At 53.7% G+C, this 18,014-nt stretch overlaps 3 protein-coding genes across 9 annotated transcripts in view; 1 reads left to right on the top strand and 2 right to left on the bottom strand.

The window, feature by feature from the left end:
• The window catches only part of WBP1L (WW domain binding protein 1 like), a 59,269-nt gene extending 58,480 nt beyond the window's left edge, over positions 1–789 (bottom strand). Inside the window, exon 1 of one of the 3 annotated variants that reach the window (XM_005481135.4) lies at positions 454–789. In XM_005481135.4, the coding sequence (XP_005481192.2) occupies positions 454–789 (336 nt within the window). The remainder of the gene's footprint in view (positions 1–453) is intronic. The other 2 variants (XM_074545155.1, XM_026799696.2) reach the window with 2 other exon arrangements.
• A 2,869-nt stretch (positions 790–3,658) lies between these two features.
• On the bottom strand, positions 3,659–10,872 carry SFXN2 (sideroflexin 2). Of its 5 annotated transcripts, none has more exons than XM_074545149.1 (12): positions 10,784–10,872; positions 9,458–9,630; positions 8,990–9,160; positions 7,996–8,094; positions 7,769–7,844; positions 7,606–7,691; positions 6,869–6,929; positions 6,704–6,770; positions 6,119–6,168; positions 5,771–5,820; positions 5,485–5,532; positions 3,659–5,094 (listed from the first exon to the last, which is right to left on the bottom strand). In XM_074545149.1, exons 2-12 carry the CDS (start codon positions 9,616–9,618, stop codon positions 4,995–4,997), a joined length of 969 nt encoding a protein of 322 aa, XP_074401250.1. In that variant the 5' UTR covers positions 9,619–9,630; positions 10,784–10,872; the 3' UTR covers positions 3,659–4,994. The 5 variants fall into 5 exon arrangements, with proteins under 5 accessions (XP_074401250.1, XP_074401248.1, XP_074401249.1 ...); XM_074545147.1 differs by having other exon boundaries at positions 10,744–10,816; XM_074545148.1 differs by having other exon boundaries at positions 9,458–9,715; positions 10,744–10,800.
• The window catches only part of ARL3 (ARF like GTPase 3), a 37,315-nt gene continuing 30,153 nt past the window's right edge, over positions 10,853–18,014 (top strand). The window contains exon 1 of the mRNA XM_074545151.1: positions 10,853–10,993. Within this exon, the coding sequence (XP_074401252.1) occupies positions 10,991–10,993 (3 nt within the window). The 5' untranslated portion in view covers positions 10,853–10,990. The remainder of the gene's footprint in view (positions 10,994–18,014) is intronic.

Raw genomic sequence — 18,014 nt, 5'->3', positions numbered from 1 at the left:
AAAGACACCTGCATCTCCACCCTCAGGCCCCTGCGCACCTGCCAGCTCCAGCCGCCTGCCCTCACTTCAGCCACCTTCCCCTTGATGTCCAGTCAAACACCTTTCTCCTTCGTCCTGCAGCCACTCTGCCGCACAAAGCCCCTGCAAGCGGCACTGCCACCGGTGCCTGGATCCCTACACCACCTCTCCATCCCCATGGCACACAGGAACCCCCAAAGCCAGGGCTCTGCATCTCCTCCAGCTTCACTCCAGCCACGGGGCTCCCCAAACCTTAGGCGGGCCCCCAAGAGCCTCTTCCCCCTGGCACCTCACGCACACCCGGCCAGCCCCGCCGGAGCCTCTGCCCCAAGGGCCTGCGCAGCCCCCACACTCACAGCCGCCCCTTTTCCCAGGGGCGCAGCCCCCCGGCACGGCACGGCGCGACCCCAGACCCCCCGAGCGGCTCCCCCCTACCTGGGCGGGCTCCGCGCCGGCGGGCAGCCCCTCGGGCAGGGCCTGGAGCAGCAGCAGGGCCATGGCGGCGCGGAGCCTCCTCGCCATGCCCCCCACCCCCCGCTCCCGCCTCCCCGGCCCGACTGCGGCCCGGGACGGGAGCCCAGGGGCACCCCGCGCCCGGACCCGCCCTCGGCACTCCTCTATTGGGCGGCCGGCGCAGCTTTCCGCTTGCCATTGATTCAGCGCGATGTCGCTTATGGCAGAACCGGGAGGGGCGGGGTCTGCGTGCAGGGCGCTGCCATCTTGAGTGTGGCACAGCGAGGAGGAAGCCGGAGGGCGCACTCGGGCCGCCATGTTGTGAGTGGCGGAACTGGCTGGAGACGGGTGCGGGGGCTGCGCGCACACACACACTGACACACAGACAGACCCACAGCCTCCCTGCGGCTACCAGGCACTCATCCTCCATTCAGCTGGTCACTCCTGCTCAGCATGAGCCCTGCTCAGCCTCCTCCCCAGTGCGCTCACATTGCTCCAAACCCCAGCAGCCCGCCCGGACCTGGGGACCGGGGCATGGAGCGGAGGCTGGCATGGCAGCAGCGGCATGGCTCTGGGCTCAGGGCCTCCAGAGGTTAGCAGTCTATTGGTGCCAGAGGGTAGCAATCTGTTGGTGCCAGCACCACTGGCAGACATAAGCAGCATGGAGAAGAGGATCTTCCCCAGCAGCTGTGTCCCAGCATGTCCCCACACAGTGATTGTCCACACTCCCAGCCGGAGTGGGGGCATCTTGAGCACTGGGCATTGATTCCCAGCTCGGCAAACAGCCCACACTCCTGGGGCAGTGTCAGAGGGTTTCTGCACTGCCACTCCCAGCAGAGTACCAGACAGGCTCCATGCCGGATTGGCATGATGAGGTTCATCAGATGATCAGATAACACATTAAGAAAGGCCAGAAAAAATAATTGATTTAGCAACTTATCTCCTGCCCTGGCTTTTTTCTATCCAGATCAGCTCTCTTGCCTGCTGCTAGTGTGGGCCAGCAGGCGTTCACCTGTCACACCTTCACCATGCCCTCTCCTCTTCCTGTGGCAGCCAGATCCTGGCCTCCCGCGGCCCTTGGGACTGAAGACAGTCCCTTCCTGCTGGCATTGCCAGTGCTTGAGAGAGCCCAGCAGCCTCCCAGCCCCTGCTCAGGCTCTGCTGCTCACCAACGTGACATCTTTGGTGTGGTTACATTTGAAGTGAGGTCGTAAATATGCTGGAACACTGACATTTCCGCCACACACAGTTATTGAAGGAGCTTTATTCCTGTTCCCAGCTAGCCCTGAAATTAGAGGCACAGCAGGGAGAAGGCATGGAGATCAGGGAGCACAGGACAAGCCCAGATCAGATGTGACTCATTGTTGGAGAGCAATTAACACTTGCTGCTCTTCCCAAGCAGGGATTCGTCTGGCTCTGATTCTTTGCAATAAGGTTTCCTTCCTGTTGCAATGGGAAATGGAGGCCAGACTGGCCACAGCTTGCAGCAACTCCTCTGCTCCCCAGTGAGACCAAGGCAGGCTGCAGACTTACTGTGGGTTTGGGGAGGGCTGGCAGGCTCTGGCTGCAGTGGCCATGTCCAGAGTGATGTGAGCTGTTGAGATGACTTGAATCCTCAGGGGGAGATTCCAGCTACAACCTAGAAACCTAGAAACCCTGCTGAGCTGAACTGTCAGCTGGCATAAATCCATGTTGATCTGAAGAGGGAATCCACTGCTCTAAGCTCAGGGAGGTGGGAGGGAAGCTCTGTCTTGAGCATGGCTTGCCAATTCTATAAGCCCAGAGCAAACCTCTTACTCTGTCCATAAGCAATAAACTGCACCATGTCCCACTCCCCAGGGCAGGGAAAGAGCTGATGCAAGATGGCAACAGCACTTCAGGGGGTCTCTGTGCTCCACTGCCCCTCAGGGCAGGAAAAAAGGAGCAGCCAAACAGCTGAGGCTTTTCTGCCATGGTCCCAAACTTGGCTTCATGTGGCTGCTGCCCCAGAATCACTGCCCAAAGAACTCCCTGCCCTGCCAGGACCCCTCCAAACTGCCAAGGCAGGAGGGGTGAACAGCAAGAACAGGGGAAAGGCAGTTTTTGGGTGCTACAGCACATCATTTTACAAACATTGCCATGCTCCCAAGCATGCCAGAGTCACCTTGGTCCAAAAGACTGCTACAGGTACTTTTCTGAGAGCCCTCACGGCTGTTTTGGGTGTAGGACAGGAGCAGTGTGAGCTAAGGAGCTTAAGAAAAGCAGAGGGCAGTCTCCTTGTGGCTCCTCTCCACTCCCAGCAGGAGTGACATCTGTTTTATTTCATGTGTTTATCTATTACTTTAATTGTGCTTTAACAAGACATCTAATAATGCCCAGGGAACAGATATACAAGTTTTCCTACTTTCTCTTCTACTGTTAATTCTTTCAGAGCTCTTTTACAGCTTTCTAGGAGTAGCTACATGTGGTTGGAGACATTATCCTTTGCCTGTTGCAGCTTTGGCAGGAGTAAATCTGCTGTGGATACAGCTTGGCACTTCAAGAAGTACCTTTTGGGTTTGGCTGCTCTCTCTGAAGGAGCAGGATGTGTCTCTACTTGGGCACATGGCTGATCTGAGAATGGTGCTGCCCTAGACATCTGACACATATCCCTGACTGGAGGGAGGAGCATGGATCATCCGCTGGGCCATGGGACTCTCGGAGCAGCCACGATTGAAAGCAGGGGCTTTAGTCCAGGACTTGGGCTCCTTTCTCCCCCAAACTAGGCTGCAGCACGCTCATGCTGCTCTCCTTTGGGGTGGGAGCAGCCTCATGGCAGACCCAAGATAGCACCATGAAACTCTGCCTGGCCATGAAGATAAACAGCACCCATGGGTGTAGGAAGGGTCTCCCAGTGTTATCCTCCCAGGCCCCAGAAGAGGATGACTGTCACTGTAAGCAGAGCACAATCACCTTTGTCACTTGCCATGGGACCTTGCAGCCCCAAGAACCTCTTGGTGAAGGCTGCCATTGAATGCCCCAGGGTTTCAGAGCTCATGCCATCCCTTACACTCTTCTTCCTTCTCCTGGCCCCTTTGCTCACCCTCACCCTGATGCTTGGTCAGTCACAAAGCCCACACTTTTCCCTTCCAAAGCAAGCATGAGACCCACATACCAGCCCAGCCCAGAGAACCAGAACCAGAGATCAGCCAGAAGCACAACCCACAGATGGGTTTTAAAAATCATCACATTTATTTTTCAACCTTCCTCTGCTGTTTGCAGTGCAGCAGCAGTGACTGAATTCAGAGCCTGAGTGAATGCCTTGACAGCTCTGTGACAAGAAAGAGAGAAGCTACTGGAGAGTGTTCAGTGGAGAGACACAAAGATGATGAGGGATTTGGAGCCTCTTTCTCTCCTCTCTTATGAGGAGAGAATGTGAGAGCCAGGTCTGTTCAGTCTGGAAAAAGAGAAGACTGAGAGGGATCTAATCTATGCATATAAATGTCTCAAAGGCAGGTGACAAAAGGATGGTGCCAGGCTCTTTTCAGTGGTGCCCAGCAACAGGACAAGGAACAATGGCCATAAACTAAACCACAAGAAGTTTCACCTCAACATGAGGAAGAAATTCTTTACATTGAGGATAGCAAAGCAGTGGAACAGGCTGCCCAAGCAGGTGGAATCTCTCCCTCTGGAAATACTCAAAACTCACCTGGATACATTCCTGTGTAACCTGCTCTAGTGACTCTGCCTCAGCAGGGGAGCTGGAATAGATGACCTCCAGAGGTCCTTCCAACCATAACAATTCTATGATTTCTGTGTCTTCTTCCCCATGTCAAAGGGGGCACAGAGACAATTGTTCCCTAAAGCTGCAGTTTCATGCTTTCACTGTGGGGACTGGAGATGTAGGACAAGGGTGACAGTGCTCAGAGGAATGAAAAAAATAGAGCTAAAAACAATTAGCTATTTCTTTCCTGGCTTGTGGCAAACACAGAGTGAATAGAACCTGAACCTGAGAGCAAGGAATGCACAGTCCAAGCATTGATCTCTGGACTTTGGGATGGTGAGTCTCATGGTGCAGAGAGAACTGGTCCCTTCACACCTGCCAAGACATGATCCATCTCCTGGGAAGAGGCTACTGTGGTGGTTTAAGGCAGGAATGTGGTTTGGTTGCTGGTACAATGGCAGGATACCTGCTTTTAGAGGTAGAACTGTGCTCTGAGCCCCAAGGGAGAGAGCCTCATGCCTCATGGGGCCAAACCCAGTGAGGCCCAAACAGGCTGGGCCAAAGGAAGGCACAGGAAGCACAGGCATCCCTCAGGGCAAGAGGGACATGGGAAGGCTGAGACATGGCCAGCAGCAGATGGGCATGGGTCAGGACAAGCCAAAATGCTGCAAGCTGGACACAGAGTCAGACCCTGATTCTACAGTGGAAGAAGGCTGCAGAGAAGGTGCTGGGTGGGGGCAGAGATCTGGGCTGGACTGTCCCTCTGACCCTGCTCAGGGGATGTGGGAATGGTGGTGGCAGGAGGCCAGAGGGGTGTGATGGCTCCTGAGGTAGTCTCCATTCACAGTCCTTTGTTAAAATAGACATATGGCACTTGGTCCCCGTGCTTGGCCATGATACTGTCACGCAGCTCCACCTCAAGGTCAGCCAGTGCAAGGGAGCTGTGGAGAGGGAGATACACACTGAGAGCCAAGATCCTCCTCCCCAACCACCAGTCAAACCACCCTCCCTTCCCATTGCCATTTGAGGCCTCTGCAGTCCCTGAGATCTTGCAGGCTCTTGGCAAGACCCACCACTCCTCCCTCCCAGTGCTGGAAGGCAGAGAGTTGCCCATGCAGCCAGGTATCCTGTTGGTCCCAGCACAGAGCTCACAGAGCAGGGCAGGCACATGTTTTCCTGCTGCCCTGGGCACCAGTGTGTGCAGGCAAACACTGCTTTGGGTTGAAGGGTGGGTGCCCATCCTGTTTCTCCTGGGATGGGCAGAGAGGAACTAGGGAAGGAGGAAGGCTCCCAAGATCCCATGCAGGAGGGGGAAGCAGTGGAAGAGGTACCATCGCTGGGGGAAGAGGGCACAGGCTGCTGGCACCATGAACAGGAGGCTGTGGGACAGAGAAGAGCAGAGATTAGTCCTGGGAATCCCAGCCTGTTTGCCCTCCAGCCACAGGGATTTCAGCCCAAGGAGTGCTGCTCACACCCCATGACTCCCAATAACTGGGGAAAGCCCAAGCTGAAAGGTAAGCAGCTTTGCAATTTCTTCTGGGAAAGAGTATTTTTTCAAGCATCTCTTTGGAGCCATACTCCAGGCACTCACAGGTGACTGAGCAGTGAGATACTTACAAGCCCCCACAGAGCAGCACCTGCAGAGGCCCGTGGAGAACCTGGATCCGCTGCAAGAGAAGAGCCAGAATTGAGTCCCTGGCCTCACCACAAGACCCACTCACAGGGTGGGCAGACTTCTCCCCTCAGTAGGACTGAATGCCCAACACCTGTGGTGTGAACCAAACCCTGCCACCCTCCCACAGCCTCCCCATGTCACTTGAGAGGCCACTGGTGTATCAATGACTGAACTAGGGAGCAAAGCAAGCCAGGCTCTGCAAATCCCCATTTGATCCCCAGCATATCAGCAGCAGGTATGGGCTGGAGCACCACAGAACCCACTGGCTGAGAGGAGAAACATGCACTCACCTGCATGAAGGTGAATTTCTCCAGCCGCTCCATGATGATGGGCAAAATAACTAGGCACAGAGAGCAAAGGTCAGCCCAGATCCCAGAACAGCTATCCTGCTAGCCAGCCTGCAGGGCTGTCCCAGCAGGACCATCTACCTGGAGGCCATGGAAGCACCTAGTTATGCTGGGGACTGCTGGGTGTTTGCTGCAGCAAGGACCTGACGTGAGACCCCCACACATCCACCATTGGGGCAGCATGGTCTGTGATCCTCATGCTCCTGCCCTTTCTTCTGGGCTTGCAGCATGTCAAAGGTCTCAGGAGCAGAGGGGGTGCCAGGCTGCAGGCTGAGGGGCTAGGGCCAGAAAGCACGAGAGAAGCATCCTTATGGGGCCAAACTGCCCCCTGTCTTCCAGGCTGTGGTTTGGCATGGAGGGGGCTGGGGAACCTCTGATAGGAATGGCTGGATGAGGAGAGCAAATGCCACCTGGGATGCAGGGCCACCCTCCCTCTTTTCCATGAGGGAAACTGAAGCAGGGTAGGGCACGGTGGTGGGTCCAGGAGAGTCCCCAGTTCAGCTGCACACCCCCGTGCCCCGCACTCACTCATGCCCGGTGCTGCCATGGTGATCCTGGAGAGCACAACCTGCGCGATGCCCTTCACTGCTGCCCTCTGCAAGCAAAACCAGCAGGTGAGCCCCGGCAGCGCCCTGCCCCAACCCACATCCCCATCCCCAGTGCCCCAACCCGCATCCCCGTCCCCAGACTCACCCTGGAGCGGCCGAGCTCGTTGTTGTTCTCATCTGTCACTGTGATCCCGTTGATGATCTCCCTGAAGGGGACAGGCAGTTGTGAGTGGAGGATGGGATGGTCGGGAAAGCATAAGAACACAGCAACGGGGTGAGGGGGTGCCAGGGGAGTCCTCTATACACAGCAGCCCCAGATTCCCCCAGGGCACGGGGCTCCAGCACCCCGGGGCACCACGGTCCCCAGCCCAGCCGATGCTGCCATCTTCAGGGCACAGCTGCGAGCAGGATCTGGCCGTGCTAGGGACAGACACTGCCTGGATACACAGCTGAGCCAGGGCACAGTCCTTCACACAGTACCCGAGCTCCTTGTGCCCTGACTTGTGGGGAACCCCGAGCAGCAGACACAGGTCACCACAAGGACCTCAACTGGGGTGTGCCAGCATCAGGATATCATGGGCTAGGGTTCTCCCATGCCATGCAGGAGATCTTTGGGTTTGAGGGATCTTCCAGCACAGATTCCAGAGCAGCTATCAGCCAAAAATCCCCCTCCTGCTCTAGTTGGAGGCTGAGCCATCCCACCCAGCACCCTCCACCACAGACACAGCACTGCAAATGCACAGACCCCAGTTCACCCCTCTCCAGCTCCCAGGAGGGGAATCCAAGGCAGGGAGGCCAGGCAGCCCAGGAGCCTGGCTGCCACCAGCTTGCCTTTGGAGGGAGCTGGGTCCCTCAAGCGCCCCAGGCACGTGTGACACTTACTGTTGCCGCATCATGGGGATATTGACGCAGTTGGCAGCAGCCACAGCTGCAAAGGGGACCCAGCGCGCCAGCAAGGGGGGCGCTCGCTGTGGGAAACAGGCTGGCATCAGCATGGGAGAGCAGCATGTGCCCAGCTGCCCCACCTGGCCCTAGCCTGGCATACCTTGGTGTAGAGGTTGAGTCCCACTGCGGTGGCCAGGGCTGTACTGGTGGCTGTGACATAAGCCACCCCGATTTGCCTGGACAGCGATTTCAAAGAAGGGAGACAACAGAATCACCAACTCTGGCTCAGCCCCGTTCCCTCTGTGTCCAAGACACTGCATAAAGGGTCTTTACAGGGCATCCAGGGTGCATCAAATGGGCACACTGCATCCTGTGGGGCCCGCTCACCTCAGGGAGATGGGGGAGGCAGCGTTGCGGTTGGTGTAGTTGACAAAGGCATTGAAGGACTGGTTCACCCACTGCCAGAAAACCACTGCAGGCACTGTCCTGTGGAGGGAAGGGATGGGAGAGCACCCGAGGGCTATCAGGGACACCTGGCCTGTGCCTGTGGCCAGGCTTGGCAGGGAGACAGCCAAGATGCCTGCAATCCACTCATCATGGTGTCTCCAAAGGGAAACTGAGGAACTGTGGCAAAGTGACAAGCCAGTGGCAGAGCTGGGAAATGATCCCAGGAGTTCTGGTTGCCCTGGGGAGCACAGGAAGGAGGGGCCCAGTCCTGCAAGGCACTTGGGCAGGGGTGGGAGACACAGCTCTCAGCAGAGTGGCAGCCATCCTCTGCTGGGCTGAGATAAGCCTTTGTCAAAGCAAGCAGCAAGGAGGGGACACATGGGGACAGAAGTGGCTCTGGGGAATGAGGGTGCCTGGGTTTCTACTGGTGTCTCAAGGACACTGGTGTCTCAGGGACACTGGTGTGGGGCAGGAAGGGACACATGGAGCATGCTTTGGAATGCAGGGGGGTGGAGAAGGGAAAGGCAGGGAGCTGTCAGCAGGGGCTGGGGATGCTGAAGCAGCCTGGACTAGGGCCACATTTGGTCCTCATTTCCAAAGACTGCTATGGGCTACAGACCAAGAGCAGCAGCCAAGCAGGATGTGGTTGCATTAATCATTACAGGAGATATGGGAAGAGCTCAGCTGAGCTCAGGGTGAGGTGAGACCATTCCCAGCCATGCCAGGGGGATCTGTGATGCTTCTACCAGGTTGGTGCTGGGAACAGAGCCCAGAGACATTGGGCTTGACCACAGGACACAGGCAAGCACAGCAGCCCTGGGCAGCACCCAGCCCCAGAGAAGGCAGGCGGGCCGTGCTCTGGCCTTGGGGGAACTTGAGAGGGGCTGGGGGCTGTCAGGGCTGTGTCCCCAGCCTGGTGTACCCAGGAGCTCACCGGTAGAACTGGAGCATGCAGCCAGTGATGGCCATGCCCCCCGGCACCTGGAAGGACATCCTGCCAATGAAGTTCATCTTCTCACCGCTGTCAGGGTGGAAGGCTGAGTCGTACAGCTTCTTGGCATAGAGCAGCTGCTCCTGGCTGCTTCCTGGCGGCACCAGCCCGGCCCTGCAAACCCAAAGCCCATCAGGGGAAGCTGCACAGACCCGCCAGCACTGCTGAGGCACAGAGCTCTGGGCACCACATGAAAGGCAGAGGAAACATCTCCTGAGAAGGATGCATGTCACAGCTTGAAGCTCCTGGGAGAAGCCTGGGAAACCCCCCCAAAACTACTTCCAACAGCTGTTACACCACAGCATACCTGCTTGAGACTGACTGCCTCCATCCCCTGCAACACTGCACAGTGGTTGGGATGGCCATGAACACAGGGATGGCACCTGCCCCATTTGTACCCCTGCCCCTCACCTGCAGCTCTCCACCAGGGCCTTGGCCTGGTCCAGCTCCTCCTCTGACACCAGCACTGTCCGAGGGTCGGTGATGTTGAGGAAGTGCTTCAGGCGCCCCACGAAGGTGCTCTGGTCCCAGCGTGGGGAGTCAATGTCGAAGCTAGGGGAAACTGTGGCCATCTTGGCGTAGGTCTGGGCAGGGGAAAAGGCCACTCAGTAGGATCCTGCCTTGCTTGCTTATTGAGTGCACGCCTGCCACGGCCACAGGAGCAGTCAGCTGGGTGAGAGCCATGGCAGGTTTATATTTAACAGGACAACTGGACTTTCAGCAGCCCCGAGCCCAGGAGGCCCCTGCACTCCTGCTGTCAGCAGAACACTGCAGTCAGGACGCTACTTCACACATCACCCTGCTTGCCTGGGGTCACCCCACTTGTGCTGCACCCCACACCCCCTCCTCGGGGTGGTATGGTGCTGCACAGCACTGCAGGGCGCAGCTCAAGCCTCCAAAGGCTGCCCTGCAGGCGTTCCTACAGGGGCACTACTCTGCAGCCCCCGAGGGTGCACACTGTGCTGTGCCCCCCACAGCACCGTCCTGCACATCCCTCTAATGCTGCTCTGCACTGCCATGGCATTGCCCTGCCTGCTCCCCGGGGTGCTGCACCACATGCCCACAGTTCACAGCACAGAATCACAGAAAGAATTAGGCACGAAAATACTTCTGAGATCAGCCTATGACCAAACACCACCACATCCACTACAGCATGGCTAACCTAGTGCCTAACCCTAGACAAGTGCCAAGTTCAGTCTTTACTTAAACACCTCCAAGGGACTGTAACTCCACCATCTCCCTCAGCAGTCCTTTCCAGTATCTAACCATCCTTCTGTAAAGAAACACTTACTAATGTCCAACCTGAACCTCCTCGTCCTGTCGCTGACTGCCTGGGAGAAGGGGCCCGCTCCCACCTAGCTACACCTCATTTCAAAAGTAGTTGTAGACAGCAATAAGGTCTCCCTAAGCCTTTTCCTCAGGTTAAACGCTCCCAGCTCCCTCAGCCATTTCTCATAAGACTTGAGCTCCAGACCCTTCACCAATTTCCCTGCCCTTCTCTGTAAGGCACGGCACAGCTCGACACACCCCCGGCTCGGCTCGGCCCGGCATGGCATGGCACAGCCCCGGCACACCTCCAGCGCGGCTCGGTCACGGCTTATGTCGACTCGACTCGACTCGGCACGGCTCGACTCGGCTCGGCTCGGCACACCCCGTCCCGTCCCAGCCCAGCCCCGTCGCGTCCCCACGTGTCCCACCTGCGCTCCCGGGCCCCGCTCCCGCCCTCACGCCGCTCACCGCCCCCGCGCTCCGACGCGTGGCCGCTCCCAGCCAATCACAGAGCCCCGAGCGGCCGCGCCCACCGCCCCCGGCAGGGCCGCCCCAGTACGCGTGCGCCGTTCGTTCGTGGGCGGGCCCATGACTGGCCCCTCCCCCGGCGCGGGCACGTCGGCGCGCGGGTGGGTGTGACGCAGTTGCCCATGGTAACCCCGGGCCGCGCCGAGGATGGTGAGCGGGGCGGGGGCAGCGGGGCAGGGCTCGGGGCCGCCGGGGCGGGCTGAGGGACGGGGCCGGCGCGGCCGGGGGCGTCTGAGGCCGCGGGTGATTCCCCCGCGGAGCGTGGGGTGATGGGGGCCGGGGGGTCTGTCGGGCCCGGCCGGGCTCGTGGCAGGCACGGGCAGGCCTTGGGCCATGAGAGGGGGGGCCGAGGCGATGGAACCAGGGGAGCGAGCCAGGCGCTGCTGGGTGCTGCCGGGCAGTAAGGGAACAGGCAACGGGCAGTAGGGTAACAGGCAACGGCAGAAACTGATGCACAGGAAACTCCACCTGAATACAAGAAAGAACTTTGCCGTGCGGGTGACCACACGCTGGAACAGATTGGTCAGTTTGTGGAGTCTCCCTCAGTGGAGATATTCCAGAACCATCTGGACACGATCCTGTGCCATGTGCTCCAGGATGACCCTGCCTGGGTGGGAGGTTGGAGCAGTGACGGACTGTGGTCCCTTGCAGCCTGCCCCATCCTGTGACTGTGTGACACCAGCCTGGGGTCTGAGTGCCACCTGGACATCCAGTCAGGATGGGGGCCTGGGGCTGGGCAGGTTCAGGCCCCCATATAAAGGAATGAGAACAGGGAACGTTTGGGGCCTCCAGCCATGGAAGACCCTGGTTGGGGTTGGGGCTCTGGCAGCACACAGATGTTATGGGGGACACAAAAAAGGGGGTTGAGTCCTAAAAAAGGCAACAGAACTTGTGAAGAGCCTGGAGCACAAGTTCTATGAGAGGTGGCTGAAAGAGCTGGGATTGTGTAGTCTGAAGAGGAGGAAAGTGACAGGATAGGGGGAAATAGCCTCGAGCTGTGCTAGGGGAGGCTTAGACTGGACATTAGAATGAATTTCTTTACAGAAGGGGTGATTGGACATTGTAAAGGACTGGCCAGGGAGGTGGTGGAGTCACCACCCCTTGAGGTGCTTAGGGAAAGATTGGAGAGATTGTACATGGCACTTGGTGCCACGCTCTAGTTGACGTGTAAGTATTCAGTGATAGGTTGGACTTGGTGATCTCAGAGGTCTTTTCCAGTCTAATTGATTTTGTGATTCTGTGAATCAGGTCTAGACAGGGGCTGGGAGGCTCAAGGATGCTATGGGGGGCTCTTTGCTGGGATGGAATCAGCATGCCTGGAGTTGATTCAGTCAAGGTGTGAAAGGTGTGATGGAGGGGTGGGTGCTTGGGAGGGCTGGGGACCAGGATGGCCGTGGCCTGAGGAGGGAAGGAGCAGTGGAAGAGCCTGGCAAGGATGGAAGGCAGTGCTGAAAGACTGCCTGTGAAAAGTCTGGGAGCAGCTGTGTCTCTAAAGGTGCACTGGACAACCCAGTCAAGGTGGGAGGAGACAACCCTGAGACTTGGATCCTGTCTATAGAAATTGAGGGAGCTAGAAGAGAGCTTGCTGAAGTGGAAGGGCTGGTTTTTGATACACAGCCTGAGAAGGGGCTGAAAGAAAACTGCCCGTTGGGTGGGATGGGCAGTCTGGTGAGTCAGTGGGAAAACCCAGTCAGTGTTTGGCTGGCTAGGATAGTTTGCTGGGATGTTGTGTGCTCTGGAGTTTTCTGCCATGGGCTGGCACGATGAGGGACAGTCTGGGTTCAGAAGAAGAAATAAGAATAAACTATGGGAAAGACTGGAAGTGGAGGTTTGATGTTGATGAGAGAAAGAAAGATCCCAGGGAGAAAAGAAGTGTTGGAAGAAAGAAATAAATTATTTGAGAGGTACTAGCAGGGATTGAAGGGAACAACTGGGTCTCTTGGATGGAGGGCAATGCTGGGAGACTGGTGAGGGTGTAGTGCAGTTTAAATTGAGGTTGGAGGAAGGTTGGATGATGGACCAGGGTCATGCAGGTATTGGAAACAATTTGGGTTTAGATGTCAGAGTAGTTGGGCTGGGACAAGTGGGATGCTGGCAAAGTGCAGTGAGGACCAGAAGGAAGTGTTGGAGCTATGGGTGAGGGGTGGTGACAGAGCTGCCATGGATGTAGAACCACTGATGAGGATGCTGCATGAAGAGAGAGCACAAGCAGAAGGCAATAGCAATGGGGAACAAGCTTTCCCAAGGGTAAAGCCTTATTTTGTCCAGGAGCCCTCTGGACATAAGTTGAAGGATTCATGCAAGGGAAGAGGTGTAAGCAAGAGCACCAAAGGCAGCTTCTCATCTTCACTGGGTTAAGTCTGGCTGCATCCCTACCTGCTGGGTCACAGAGAAGAAGACTGAGATAAAGCCTGTGGGATCTGCTCTATTTCAGATGGGTTGGTGATGGGGAATGTCACACCAGGCACCAAAGCCATCACGGGATGGACATCTGCTGTAAAGATGAGGGCAGCTGCCTCCAGCAGTGCAGTGCTTTGTGGGACACATTTGGCTTGCAGCTGCCAGATCTGCTTTTGTGCCTTATGATGTCCTGATAAGCTGCTGTAGTCTGGGATCTGGCTGCTCTTATCCAGGCATTTGTGTGCTGAGAGGGTGACTGGGTGTTCGCCAGTGCTCGTGTTATTTGATACAACATTTTACTGCCTCTTTGTCTATTTTCCACTTCTTGGAGTTGTTTTTTGAATTACAGCCTCTCAGGCAGGGTGGGTGGCACTTTGGGGTGTCTGGTGGGCTGGGTGGACTGGACAGAGGACTGGAGAGCAATGCACTATCTCTCTAGATTCTCAGCTTTCACTAAAACAGAATAATCATTTGTGGTAGAAACTCTGAAACAGCAGCAAATACATCCAAAGCAGCTATGGCAGCCTGGGGGTATGGGTCAGCAGTCAGAAATCATCCAGACAGCTTGATGTAACAATTTACTGCTTGTCATCTGAGCCATGGTAGCTGCCTGTGAGCACGTTCCTGCCATGTCCTGATGGCACTGGAAGAGCTAAAACTCCCCTCAACGACTGCTTGCTCCAACTCTGGCGCTAAGAGGGTTAATGCTGAGGTTTAAATTATTTCAGTGTTCGTCCAAGTGAGTAAGTACAGAGGGGCAGTGCCTTCTTCTGCAGAGCATAGGAGGATTTCTCACAGCTGTGGGGCAGGGGTGGTGGAAGGTCATAGTTGGAGCGCGGAGGGAAGGGTGAGCCATAAAATGGCACAGCATGAGAGATGTGTGGAGCTGGAAGTCTTTGGCACCGCTAAGCAGCATCTGCAGTGGGCACATGGCAAGGGCGAAGGGAGGCTGCTACATGAAAGGATGTGCTGCTTTCCAAAGTTTAGGAAATGCTGTTTGAAGCAGAGCTTGTGGCTTCCTCGTCACAATAATGCTTCCTATTGTCACTGAAATAACAATCTTTACCAAGAGACGTGGTATGTTAGTGATAAATGCTGGGGCCAGAGGATGGCCAGTGTTTTTCTAAAACCATTGATTGAAGATGACATCATTGTGCCAAAACCAGATTTGTCAAAGTGTGGCCCTGTTTTATAGTTGAGGAAACTGAGTCACAGAGTGTCTAGCTGACATAAGGCACATCTGGTGAAGAGGATAAAATAACAGCATAGCTAAATGCATAGTCAGGCATCTTTCTCCTGGTCTTGAGCTCATGTTTCTAGGAAAACCAGCATGTATGTCTTGCCTGCTCTAGGCGTACCTCATACTTAAAAATTCTTTATTTTGTCCCTTGTTCCTTGGTAGTAAGGCTCTATTTAAAACAGCCCTGTTAAAATGCTTTCAAGTATTATAAGTGTCTCACTACTTTAGTTTTCAGTACAGTTCAATGTCCTGATTTTTAGTTTATTTTACTGATTGCTGAGAGGTTGATATGAGAAATCACCTGCAGATAGGAGAGTATACCAATCACTAGCGAAGACTTTGAAGTTCTGAAACCAGACAGAGACTGCTGACATTGTCCAGTGCTGAGCATTGGCTCTTCTCTGCACAGGGCAAAATACTTCTTTCAAACCTGCTGAAACCAGAGGAGTTTGATTTTAATTATGAAAAGAAGATTCATGCTGGTATTGGTTTATGTATCAAACTGGAAAGTGCTGTGTGACCTCTTTGACAGAAAACTACATTAGTAGGTTTGAGCTGGAAAAACTCTGTAGGTGACTCGACTCCATTAAATTTTGGATTTCAATGCAGGAAAGAAAGTCTGCATTGAATGACACCATATGGTGGAGACATGCAGTAAGCAAATGATTTTTTGGGAGTTTTGCCAGAGTAAGAAGTATTGAATAAACTGAGCTCAATAGATTAATTTACTTTGGTTGTATTTCGAAAAAGACTGGATGATTTTATGACCATTAGTGACATTTGCAGTTCTGCAGCCGAAGATAAAGGTAATCAGACGTCATTCTTCAGGGCACTAGCTAATCAGTGCAGTTGTCAGAAAGGACTCCCCTCCTCCAGCTCTGTGTGTGCAGGATTGCACCCTGGATGACAAATGTAGCCTCATATATCCACTGTGCAAGGCAAGATATTTGGCTCAGCTAAGCCCTTCATCCTTCCCTGTGTCAGTTCCTCCTGTGTGACTTTCTGAAATCATCACGTGTACCCTCTATCTTTAACTTACACTTTAAAAATGGTGAACTGCTACCATATTGCTTAACAGAAAGCAAATAAATAAATTGGTGCCCAGAGCTGTGCCAGCAGAGCACCAAGGTGCTCCCATGCCATGGAAATACGGTCTGTCTGGGGTGAGAGATAACCAACTGATACAAATAAGTAGAATCCAAGACAGGTTTGAACTTGACACATTTGCTGCCTGAACCTCATCAAGGATTGTGGGTGTGGCAGAGAAGGAATTAGCAGAAGAATCATGGGCTGGTTTTATGGATATTTTGTGAAGTTTCTCCCACGGTTGTAGGAAAGTCACAGAAGTTTGAGAATAGAGCTCAGCAGTGCTGGGGAGCTGTGGGGAGACAGGAGTTGTCATCTTGATGGCAAATGTGCTTGGCTGAGATGAGTCTTGAGGATCAAGTGACTTGTGGTTGCAGTAGTGGGGAAGAGGGCATCTCTGCAGGGGTATAGAGATGGGGAAAATGTGATTGTAATGGCAGGCTGAGCTGCTGAGCTTTGTGGCTCTGTTGCATCTTGGTGAAGTGAATTAATTCTACCTAAATGTCCACATCTAATAGATAAGCAATTGGTGGTGACTGAGGGTGACTTTATTTTAAATTCATTATCTGAGCCTTGTGGCTAACAAAGTTAAACAGAATACATTTACTTCTCTTTCCTAATAAGAGCCAACCGTGCTTTGCAGCAGCTTGTGGGCCACGCTTTTTATCCATGCCCCGTGTATCCAGCCCTCAGTACAAGGGAGAATTGTTCTTTCCATTATGGCTTTATATTGCCAATCTGATACAATATTTAAACAGATTATCTCAATGCTCTGTTTGTCCCAAACCAATTTTTGCTTTGTCCTGTAAAGTGAATCTTCCTTTCAGTGGCTTCTGTGGTACAGGATGTAGTTACATGCATCAACTAGTTCAAGAGACCCATATACAGCATGAATAAACCCACAAAACCCTTAGCTAGGACTATAAATGTCACTGTATTTTTATATATGTAGGAATTTTTTTTGAGAGAGAATAGGATTACTACATGCAGCTATAATTGAAAGTCCTTTGATAATTTGGTGGGTATTTTAAACCTAGCAATGATATACTTTCATAAAACCACACATCCCTGTTTTCTGAAGGATGTTAATAAGATGGTTAGCTTTGCTTTCATGCTCAGTGTGTTTATGAGTGCTCTTACCCATTCAGTTGCATCTTCGAATTTAATGCCCCACTCTGATTTCATAGTAATTGTCAGGAGTCTCTTTTTCTTTATTCTATGTCCCCGCTCACTGTCTGGAAAATGCAGTCTCCTCATTGCTGACCCCATCAGTCTGTCTCCTCACGGTGCTTGTAAAGAAAACCCTCTCCACCAAGGACAAAGATGTTTTTAAACAAGCCAATCTGATATAAGACATAGTTTGCTTAACCCAGAGGTGACCAAGAAGCGGATGCTGGCTGACTGTGCCCAGCCTTGAGTTGCTCTGTCTGGCTGCCCTTCTCCAAAGGCTGCACACGCTGCCATGCTGTGCTGTTCATTATCTGAGCAGCATCTGCAGTTCCCTTCTCTGTTACAGATGCCGCAGTCTGCTTAGTTTTGTTCAGCTGACACGCTGCCCTTACACTCCTGTGAGGCGTCTCTGCGGCTCCTCAGCCAGCTCACATCCACCCTGGCCTGCTCCAGACTTGTCCTGCTTCTCACCCTGGACACTCCAGTGAGCAAGTGCCACTGGCCTGGCTGCTGTGCAGTCATCCTGGGAATTCTCCCTTCTCACTACTGGCTAAGTCCCGGCATGAGACATTTCTTACCTGCCCTGTTTCAAAAATCTGCTCCTCCTGTGTTGTTTCTGTGCATCCTCTTTGCACCACATCTTCCCATTTCATGGCTTTCTACCTGACAAATCCCATGAATAGCAAGGCATTGCTTTCTGACTCTCCTCAGCCCGTTAGTTTCAGCATTGTGTTTGCCAGCAGAGGAGTGCTTGTCCATCAGTGTGTGTGCAACAGGGGCTGCTTGTCCCACATCATGGTGGCATGCAGCAGGGAACTCTGCTGAGTTATTTTTTCCAGTCTACTAAGCTGTCAGGAAATGCCTTCTGTCTTTCTAGTCAGTATGCTCACAAGATCAGTTTAAAAAAAAGTAAAAAGAAAAAAATGAGAAATGCATCTGGACATGGCTTTCTTTAGTTTTAAATCTTTGCTAACTACAGGGATTCACATTTTAAATACTATTTACAAAATAGAAACCGTCATGGGAACCAATACTATTATTTGGCTCTTGATTTAAGTTGTATATACAGACCGTGCTGGCAGCTACTGAAATAAAGTCCAGTTCTCTATGTTGGCTTGCTTGTCTTCCAGCCTTTTAAATCAGCTTACTTTATACCTTAGAGAATACTTTTATTTCTATATATATCTTCTCTTCTATTGGCTACCCCCGATAATCCTGTGATCAGCCATGCAGCAGTGTCACTTGAGTAGAATATGGAACGATGCTGATCGTTTT

This window comes from Zonotrichia albicollis, chromosome 7, assembly GCF_047830755.1.
Source record: "Zonotrichia albicollis isolate bZonAlb1 chromosome 7, bZonAlb1.hap1, whole genome shotgun sequence".
Classification (NCBI taxonomy): Eukaryota; Metazoa; Chordata; class Aves; order Passeriformes; family Passerellidae; genus Zonotrichia; species Zonotrichia albicollis.
Note: the sequence above shows the minus strand (reverse complement) of the source record. Positions and strands in the feature narration are given on the sequence as shown.

Bases quoted from the DNA above. Each gene is read 5' to 3' on its own strand.
- SFXN2 (XM_074545146.1), bottom strand. From the start codon at position 10,597: ATGCCGGGCCGAGCCGAGCCGGGG. The intron at 5,821-6,118 runs GTGAGTGCATGT...CTTCTCTTGCAG, and splicing joins AGAAATTCACCTTCATGCAG to CGGATCCAGGTTCTCCACGG. The intron at 5,533-5,770 runs GTAAGTATCTCA...TCTGTCCCACAG, and splicing joins GTGCTGCTCTGTGGGGGCTT to CCTCCTGTTCATGGTGCCAG.